This window comes from Nansenia antarctica (assembly GCF_963989245.1).
Source record: "Nansenia antarctica genome assembly, chromosome: 2".
Taxonomy (NCBI): Eukaryota; Metazoa; Chordata; class Actinopteri; order Argentiniformes; family Microstomatidae; genus Nansenia; species Nansenia antarctica.
In genome coordinates this window covers 65,630,321-65,640,273 of record NC_137675.1, presented here as the reverse complement: position 1 = coordinate 65,640,273, position 9,953 = coordinate 65,630,321, and the positions used below count along the sequence as shown (strand labels likewise).

Sequence of the window (9,953 nt, the reverse complement as noted above, 5' to 3'; positions counted from 1 at the left end):
AAATCTGATACATGAGAAAGGTCAAAGGTCAAAGATGGTGCCAACATATCTCCAAATGGCCTAAACATATAGGTGTCCGCCTAAACATACCTGTACTAAAACAGGTACAAAGTTGCATTTGCTCACATTACTAGCATCAACTTTGGCACAAGTACTAATAAGACCCTGGAGTACTGATTCCTAGATGATTTGGGCTTGGTTATCAGGTTTCCAAGGTGATATTCACTGTAAAAGCTGTTGTTTTTTTAGGCGGAGACTGAATTTGAGATGTTTTATAATGTTCTAGCTCTATTTACTCTGACACAGTAACATAGATTTTGATTCTGACACTTCTACAGCCACCCCACAGGTGTTAGCTTTCATTTGATAACAAGATCATTATGAAGGCCCTTGTGATTGTGGAGATATTCTATATTCACTGTGGGCATGTCATTTCGAGCAGAAAACCAGAAAAATGAGGTGGATAAGAAGAGGTTTTAAACCATGCACGAGAAATGCAATTTCAATTAGTCCAGTTTAAAAATATACCACCCTTAAAGCATGGATGAGAGACACAAACTAGACTCGAGGAACATCATTTCACCTCTCAATAGTCCTCCTCAACCCTACCCCCCCCCCCACCACCCACCCACCCTCTCTCCAAACCCCCAGGCTTGTAAATAGCAGGTCTCCAGCTCATGGGTTGGAAACTGAGTCAGCGAAACAGACATAATGAGATACCTGCCGCTCGCATCTCCCCCAGCACCCCCCACCCCCACTTCCTCTTCAGTTTACAAACATACAACACAGGCCTGCAGTGTGGGTGTCCTCAAAGAGCAGCTTCTTAGAACAGAACAGAGTTGAGGGGAAGGAGTGAGATCAAAGTGCCATGTGCACTTGAAGGGACAAACAATACTAGAGTAGGACATTTTGTTAATAGCTAAATCAATCACACCTCCAACAATACAACGTATTACATACATGTACAGTAATTAAACAGCCTCATCACCTCTATGCAGCTAATCATTTTAGATGTGCAATCTAGTCCAGGATTAATGCCTCCCCGGAAGTCCTGGACTAAATCACACTTTCAATAGAAAATCTACATTGAAGACATTTTTTAGTCTAGAAATAAGCTTTGTCTTTTTTGGAGGGAAACCAGCTGTATGTACTAGTGTTGATCTGATAGCTCTGAGGTACAATCAATCAGGTACTGTAAGCAAAAGAGGAGTCAAAATGCAAACACATGATGGAAAGATCTGCTTAAATTCAGGGGGGTGTTAAAAAAGTTCAGGCACTGTTTGGTTGGCTATGACTGTCTAACAGCAGCTGTGTCTGTAATATCCGACCACTCAAACCACTCTCAATAAGTTCCTGCACAGAAGCTATCTGTTTGTGTGTGTGTGCACGTCCGTCCGTGCATGCGTGTGTGTGTGTGTGTGTGTGTGTGTGTGTGTGTTTGTGTGTGTGCGTGTTTGTGAATGTGTATGTGCATGCAGGCATCCATAGAGTACTGCACTGTTTATTCCCTGAAGTATGTGTGTGTGTGTGTGAGCGTGAATGTGTAAGTAATAAATACTTCATCAATAATGCTGCAGATTTGTGGGAAAAAAGACAGTATCGATTTGTTTCATTTATTTGAATAAAATACACATTATGTGTTACAGTAACACTGCTTGCATTGTTCATGTAGGCTACAGCACTGGTTAGATCACATATTGCAATTAAAGTGTATTTTGGTAATCAGACAGTACGAAAGGGTTACAGTGGGGAAAAATGCTGGAACATGCTTTTGACCTTAACATGAATGCTGTGCAGTGATTTACATACAGTGGTTACCTGAACATCAAGTGCACCTATATGCTTTCAACAATATACAGTACATGTACTGTATCACTATCTATAATTCTACCTCTATTTCAGTCTCTCTATATCTCACAGCATCTCTGATATATAATCTTTCATCAGGTCAATATCACAGCAAAAAAAAGCAGAAAGAGCCAATAGTCAATAGAGTCCTACAGTTCAAAATCATGACCATCCCTGAGTAAATTCAGTTAACTCTAACCATAACCCTAACCCAATAATTAAATAAAATTACATTAAAGAACATGCATTCACCTTACACATTTGATACAATACTTTGTGTGTTTGACAAAATTCTTCTATTGTTTTTTGTTTTATTTTTTTACCACAAATTTGAATCAACCAACTGTTGAATCTTAATTTTACTGTAATTAACCTCTGGCTTATATCATGTAGGCACCAAAGTAGTTCTCTGTCGAGTCCTGCCACAGAACTTGAGTGAGGTTTGTCACCTTCACAAAGATGGAGTCCCCAATATAGAGATGGAACACCCCCCCCAGGTAGCTGTTGGATGTGGACATTTTCCCAACCTTGGGGTTGTAACCCCTGGACTTTAAGAGCTCTATGTCAGGCCCGAGGTATCGTGGAGAAATTCTGCTGACAGAGTGTCCGAATACCCCGTTGAGCTGACTGAAGAAGATCTTGGAGTAGACAAAGTAGAACCCTTCTTTCAGGATGAACAGTTTTCCATCTTTGTAATCCATTTCATGGAGCAGGGGTTCTGCCACTGTGTCCCATAACATGATTGTTTTTCCATGAAGGGGTGGAGGTCCAGCTTGAGAACAAAGAGAAAGACAGAGAATGAATGCACTGGTTAGATCACATTGCAATAATCTCACAGTATACACACACACAATATATTTTCTGGTGTTCATCCTCATAATGTTTTCCTCATTAGTTCTGAGGAAAAAGTGACAAGCTTCTCAAAATGTATACTGCATAATATGTATCTAGCCAACCTGATGCTTGAGAAATATTTCTGTGAAGGTGCTGTGTTGTGTGGTTATCATGGTATTGGTCTTACCTATCAGATGAGCGACAGGTTTTGAAGGCTTCATATCGGTTGATCTTCTAGTCGGGGGAACATAAATGTCTTCTTTTCCTTGTTTTAAGGATGTAAAAAATGTATTTAAAAAAAATTATGTTAGTAATGTGGTGTGCATGTCGGACAAAAAGAGGAAATATAATACTGAGACATACCTTGTATACTCTTTTCAGATAATCCTGATTTCTCCTGCAATGAAGAAAAAAGATAAGGAAAAGAGATCATCATCAATTTGTTTTGATTGTTAAGCCATATTTGAAATGTGTTTAATTACATTTGTCTGGTAGAATAGTTCCAAAAGAGCAAACTCCAAGCTAAATCAATCGCACCTCCAACAATACAGAGTATTATGTAATTAAACTGTGTGTGTGTGTGTGTGTGTGTGTGTGTGTGGTGTGTGTGTGTGTGTGTGTGTGTGTGTGTGTGTATGAGTGTGTATAGGTGTGTATGCGTGTGTGTGTGTGTGTGTCTCGCATCTGCAGTGTGAAAGCTAAATCAATCGCACCTCCAACAATACAGAGTATTATGTAATTAAACTGTGTGTGTGTGTGTGTGTGTGTGTGTGGTGTGTGTGTGTGTGTGTGTGTGTGTGTGTGTGTATGCGTGTGTGTGTGTGTGTGTGTGTGTGTGTGTGTGTGTGTCTCGCATCTGCAGTGTGAAACTAGACTAGCTCTGTCCTCTTTCACTAAACCACACTCTAGACACTAGGCTGGTTGAGTAGAAATTGCGTCACTAAAAGCACCTGACCAAGCACCATCATGGGACATGGAAGGATGGTCCTTGTCAGAAGTGCGTCATGAAACAGCTATGTTTTTAGGAATTGAGGCACAGCTCTGAGATACTTCTCCATTTAACTAAACAAAAAACATATATATATATATCCCGGGAAACTCCAACCATAGCTGAGCCAGCAATTTTCCCGAAAAGAAACACTGGGCTGGGTTGTGAGAGCTGTTTGTAGATGACGCCAACACTGAAGGGACTAATGAAATGCATTGTAACAACTAAGGATCAGAGAACAACTAAGGAAGAGGATGACATATTTAAGCTTAAGTTTTTGTTTGTTTCTGTTCCCTTTAGAGCACGAAAAATATTTCACAATAGAATTTGACAAAAATAACGTTGACATCATAAAAGGGTTCTAAGATGATTAAGATGATTTGAGCTGACCATTTTAAACATTACTTTTTATACCGAAATTCACTTGCTATGTGGCTCTGTTCTGAATGAGTGTACTGGAGGATATACTAGAGCCAAAAGGCTAGTGAGAAAACAATCATCAATAGAAAGGAAAGCCTTTGGGATAGTTATTTCCTACACAAGAATGCCAAGAGGAAGTAACACAATCACACTTTATCGCTTATAGATAAATGACAAGGTTGAAAATATATTCAGTGCCATTTTGAAATAAATAAATATTACATGTGTTTCCGAGAACAATGCATAGACAGAAATGTTTTGGTTGAGAGGAAGAGTGGAAGAGATGTGAGAACAAGAGCTGTTAAGTGAGAAAAGGTATTGTGAACATTTTACAACTAAAATGAGACATAGGTGCAAGCCAAGATATGTGGTAAATGAGAGATGTGTGAAGATGTTAAGAGTGATGGAAACTAAAGCTGTGAAAAAGAAGCAATCTATCACAATCTATCACACTTGGTAGACAGAGATAGACGGAAAAGAGAGGTATACAGAAGGCAGAGACAAGGATAGGTGGACACATGGTGGTACTCACTGGGCCAGGGTTGGAGAGGCGGTAAATGAAGCAGGCCTCTATGGCTACACCACACAGTGCCAGGCCAACCAGCAGGAACAGTAGGTTCTGGGCCACTCTACCACCCCGGCGAGGTGGGCTCGGTTTGGGGGGTAGTGGAGGGTAAGCTGCATGGCTATCCACCACAAACACAGAGGGATAGGTGACACCAGCCTCGGCCATGTCCAAAAATAGATCTTTCTCCAACCAGGGACACAAAAACACAAAAAGGATCCTCCAGGAGATGACAAAACTGGGGTCCGCGTCCTTGGGGTCCCAGTTCAAAATGAGAGAGAGAGAGACTTGGTCCCAAAGGTTACGCCAACGCTAGTGTGGGTGGGATCACTTGTGGGCAGACAGACACACAAGAACCATAGACACAGTACCACCTCCAGAAATCCCCCTCAAGACGACTTCTCTGAAGAGCAGTTACAGAGACACCATTAAAAAAAGAGCAAAAAAGAAACTGAATTTTACACTACACACCAAAATCAATGGTGAAAGAGGACAAATGTTTCACCTCTTTGGTAAAGTTTCTCAGTCAGTGTAGTATGCAAATTAGCATTGTGAAGAGAGTGACCATGCACAGTGCACTATCATCACTCATGCACCCTCCCACTCTCCTGCTGCAGCAGAAACAACTCTCATCTCTCGGTTTACACTTCCTCTCTCACACACTTACACACTTTCAGTCTTTTTTTGTCTCAGTCTGAGTTGATGATCTTGTTGTTCGATATTCTAGGAAGATCACTGTCTGTTTGCTAAACAAACAACAAAAATGAATGAAAAAAAACAACACTCTGCATTTACATTTCCAGGGCAGTTTGTTCTAAATACCAATAATCTACCCTTCTTTTTACTGAAACTTTTAGTTTATACTTTCTTTCTTTTTTTCCGCTCACAGGCTTCGTCAGGAAGTGACCACATAGACAGGGGGCATATTTAGCGTCAGTGTGTGCAGATTGAGCACACGCCTCTGTTGCATGCTGAATACAGGCAATGCACTGATATTTACTGTGCTTCTCTACTTGTTTCTTACTATACCCCCAATTGCATATGCGCAGCCAAAAGTACCCACCCATGTTCATTTGACCATTAGGCCTATGCTCTTATAAGTCTTTCCAAATGGGTAGGCCTAGTACCAGGGTTAAGAACCACTGCTCTAAAATGCTTGTCCATTCCTATGGACAATGCACAGAGAAATTCCAGAAAACACTCATGCAAATCTGACCAGTGTTAATGGGGAAACTTCATTCAATACCCACAATAACATTCTATCACAATAATGATACATTTTCCGTTTGCCATAGAACCCCTAGTCTCCCAGAGCACAATGCACTATACAAAGCACTATGAACAAAAGTTTGTTATGATAAGATATTTGTTTGCAATATGTTTTATTTATCAAACACGTAGCCTCTGTGATAATACATAATATTGTTTCCTATTGCTAATGCCTCTATAAAAACTAAAAGTGGATCGTTTAATTATGAGTTCTATTTCATTTTCACAGCCATGTCACCTGGAATCACAATAGTGAAAGTAGTTTTGTTTTAGTGGCCGTAAATCCATAGGCCTCTACCTCGAGCTGTTTTTCCTTATACTCCCAATATGGTCTGACACCTCAGAGTACACTAGGCTTCCGATTGGTTTCACCCATACTGGCATGAACCGAACTGAAGCGCTATTGGTTGTACTGGGAAGAACTTTGTAGCTTGATTCCTATTGAAAGAATTTGGTCAGAGAACAATATCGCTGTCAAATGAAGATGAAGTTGTTAATGCAGTGAGAAAATAGTCAGAGAGCGAAGTATTATCAACTGAGAGGAATCATGCCGTAAAATCGACTGTTGTAGTGTTGCAGTGATATTGCAGAAGTTGAAAAATCGCTTCAACAGCCATGGGTCAAAGTTGGGAAGAAAAAAGTGCCTCTGCAATACTTTATTTGCTCTCGTGTTTCGTCTTGTCTGTGGACTTAACTTTAGGTTTGGGACAAAGCCAAGACACTGAATTTACATTTCTTCTACCTGCTGGCAGAACGGAATGTTTTTACCAAACAGCTGCGAAGAACGGTAGCATGGAGGTAGAATACCAGGTAGCAGACTTGGACATCATCTTTTGAGCCTATTGAAAAACGTTCTCTCTCTCTCTCTCTCTCTCTCTCTCTCTCTCTCTCTCTCTCTCTCTCTCTCTCTCTCTCTCTCTCTCTCTCTCTCTCTCTCTCTCTCTCTCTCTGTTTGTAATTAACTGTGCCTCTTTTGTAACACTTTAGTGAATGATATAAAGCACATTGTCAGGCAGCTCATGCTGGAATATTAGAGGCATAGGACTTTGCCCACAGTGAACATCAGGAGATAAGGCATCCCTCCATGCAGGTAGGCACAACTTGCAGGTCAAGGGGGACTGTAAGCAAATGGTACAGTTGTGTCAGCACAATTAAAGACATTCTCTCTGCAGAATCATTTAGTATGATCCCAGACATGCCAGGAGGTGTCGAATGAGGTGTGGAATGTGAGTCCCATGTCTAGCTGTAGCGGAATAATACAACTACATGTGAGACTATCAGAAAGCTGTAACAATAATAATAATAACCTTTATTTGTATAGCACTTTTCCTGCAAATGTTGCAGCTCAAAGTCCTTTAATCATTATATAATCATCATTTAATTATTTAGTAATTTAAAGGCAATAAATTGGCAGTGCATTACACAATTTGGGTGCATAAAATGAGAATGGGGTTGGGCTGATATGCTAGCATATGCTAGCAAAAGGTCTTTCAGATATTCTGGTGCTGTGCCAATGATATCTGTATATCACGATGGTGGCCACTCACTTCAATTCAAACACATATCACATTTAATTCAAACATAGGCCTATCTATAGACAATATGTACAATGGACCCCCCCCCATCCTCAGTCCTCATGCTGTATGTAGACCCTCTGGCCAACGATGCATGACAGTGGTATGATGTCACGCTCCTCACTTCCCCAGCCGGGACACATTTCTGTGGGCTCTGTGTAGTCAGAGTGGAGCCTGGTCGGCTTACTGTGGTATCCACTCAGGAACAGCTGAGAGTGGTGAGAGCTTGAGTTGAATGACTGAGGGGATTGAACTTGTCTTATTATTCAGCATCCTGTGCTGTCTGTCTGTCTCACCAAGCTCTCACCCACACACTGTAAAAAGGCTAGTTCACACAGCACAACTTACTTCCTCCCCATGTGTTCCCTCTGTCTGTGAGATGTTATTTTGAGGGAAGAAGGTGTCAAGGAGTGGGCACTGTAGCTTAATGAACTAGCCTCTTTTATTCTGGTTGAAACTGAAAATGTCTGAAATGTGGTCTTGGTGACTCGTAATTTCCGTGTAACTCCTGTGTAGAGAATTTCAATATGGAAACGAAAGAGGCGGTTCTACTAGGGAACACCTGACAGTTGTGCTGTTCATGTGAGGTGACTCAGGGAGGCTGTCTAAGAGTTTAGATTAGATTAGAGTGAATTTCAATGTTATTGTTACCATGCGTTTGTGTCATTCCTCAGGTCATTGCAGGTTCTGGTCTGGATGTGGGCTTCACCCTCGTCTCCCCCAGTGGCTACCGCCTGGCCTCGGACTTCAGGAGATCTGACGGCATCCACACGTGCGTTTCAAGTTTTATTGTTATGTCACATTACACAAGTGTAAGAGAGTAAAATTGTTACGCTTTGGTTCCTGACATTGCAGCAAAAGAGGCATAGGCATAATTCAAGATAAAAAAGCGACTAGTACAGGACATAAGTGACAAATAAGACAGGACACAATTAGCAGTACAACTAGTAATAAAATACATAGTTCAAGTAGTAAAGTGTCTGTGAGCTTAAGGTTTAGCTAGCCTGTGTACATGGGGTGTGCTTGGGGTTGATAGTCAATTGTTTACAGTGGACTTATTCATGGGCCTGATCGCCTGGGGGAAGTAGCTGTTGGTTAGCCTGAGTTTTGGCCCTGAGGCTCCGGAAGAGGCTTTGCCTTTTGGACGGCATCGGTTCAAACAGACCGTGGTTGGGATCTTTGATGATCCTCCGGGCTTTGCTGACACACCGAGTCAGCAGCTAACCCCGACCTCTCTAGGGTAGTGTGCCCTCTCCTCCATTCTACTGACTACGTGAGCACCTCCCAATGTCTCACTTTTCTCGGAATCCCACCCCCCTCCCTCCCCGGTCTCTGTCTCAGGGTGGAGCCTACAGAAGATGGAGACTACCGTCTGTGCTTTGACAACAGCTACAGTAAGCTGTCTGAGAAGATGGTGTTCTTTGAGGTGATCGTGGAGGCCCAGGGTGGGGACGCCGGGCGAGGTGAGGAGTTTGCAGACATGGCCGAGCCAGAGAGTCTGGTGGAGTACAAACTGGAGGATATCAGGGTGAGAGGAACCAAACCACTCAGCCCATCAGTCATTGGTCTGGTTTCGACTGTTTTTTTTCTTTCTTTTTGACATATGCTCCCTTTTTGTCTGTCTTTTTCTTATAATTTCACCACCCTTTGACTCTTCTGTCTCTTATTTCCATCTCTTGCCCCCCTCCTGTCTTACTCCCTCTACTGTAGGAGACAATGGAGTCAGTACACAGACATCTGGAGAGGAGTCGGCAGATGCAGACCATGCTGCGGGCCTTTGAGGCTCGTGACCGCTACCTGCTGGAGGATAACCTGTGGAGGGTCTCCTTCTGGTCCTGTGCCAGCCTCCTGGTCATCCTGACGGTGGCGATGATCCAGATTTACACGCTCCGCCGCCTCTTTGAGGACAAAAAGAGGGTCTGCACATAATCACTCCACCACATCCCCACATGAGGGTGATATGACTCACAGGAGCCTACTGTGCAGTCATGGGTTTAGAGATTTAAAGAGACTTCAGACAACAGTGATATGGGCTATGTGAGGGTAACTGTATAGACAGGATATAGTGATGTGTGTGTGTGAAGCTTGAGGAACTTCTGAGAAAGTAAAATGCCTGTTTTTATGTCAGTCATGAACACTGAATAACAATATCATGACAGCTCAGCATCAATCTACCTGATTGAAGGAAGAAGCAGTGCAAGATAGATGATGTGGCGGTATGATTTACAAATATTGGTTCTTATAATAACATTTAAATTATAATTTATTAATCAACTTCATTATTCAACATGGGTATAGACAAAACAACAGAATAACAACAACATTGTCTATGGTGATATTTGCTAATTCTGGAATGAGTAGAAACAACAGTTTTTATTACATGGAATGGTTTTATTGAATTACAGAAAACTAAATGTAACGTGGAAAAGAAGACTTTTAAATTACTTGAGATTAT

General features: G+C 41.7%; 2 protein-coding genes across 2 annotated transcripts; one reads left to right on the top strand and one right to left on the bottom strand.

The window, feature by feature from the left end:
- Positions 1-2,228: 2,228 nt before the first annotated feature.
- On the bottom strand, positions 2,229-4,823 carry tnfsf14 (TNF superfamily member 14; the record flags this gene model as incomplete). Its single annotated transcript, XM_080523289.1, has 3 exons — positions 2,229-2,620; positions 3,046-3,079; positions 4,623-4,823. The coding sequence occupies 3 exons, from the start codon at positions 4,821-4,823 to the stop codon at positions 2,229-2,231; spliced, it is 627 nt and encodes a 208-aa protein (XP_080379415.1).
- A 1,566-nt stretch (positions 4,824-6,389) lies between these two features.
- On the top strand, positions 6,390-9,953 carry tmed1a (transmembrane p24 trafficking protein 1a). Its single transcript, XM_080524421.1, has 4 exons — positions 6,390-6,734; positions 8,173-8,270; positions 8,840-9,026; positions 9,209-9,953. The coding sequence occupies exons 1-4, from the start codon at positions 6,540-6,542 to the stop codon at positions 9,425-9,427; spliced, it is 699 nt and encodes a 232-aa protein (XP_080380547.1). The 5' UTR covers positions 6,390-6,539; the 3' UTR covers positions 9,428-9,953.

Bases quoted from the DNA above. Each gene is read 5' to 3' on its own strand.
- tmed1a (XM_080524421.1), top strand. From the start codon at position 6,540: ATGGGTCAAAGTTGGGAAGAAAAAAGTGCCTCTGCAATACTTTATTTG. The intron at 6,735-8,172 runs GTAGCAGACTTG...GTCATTCCTCAG, and splicing joins GCATGGAGGTAGAATACCAG to GTCATTGCAGGTTCTGGTCT. The intron at 8,271-8,839 runs GTGCGTTTCAAG...TCTCTGTCTCAG, and splicing joins AGATCTGACGGCATCCACAC to GGTGGAGCCTACAGAAGATG.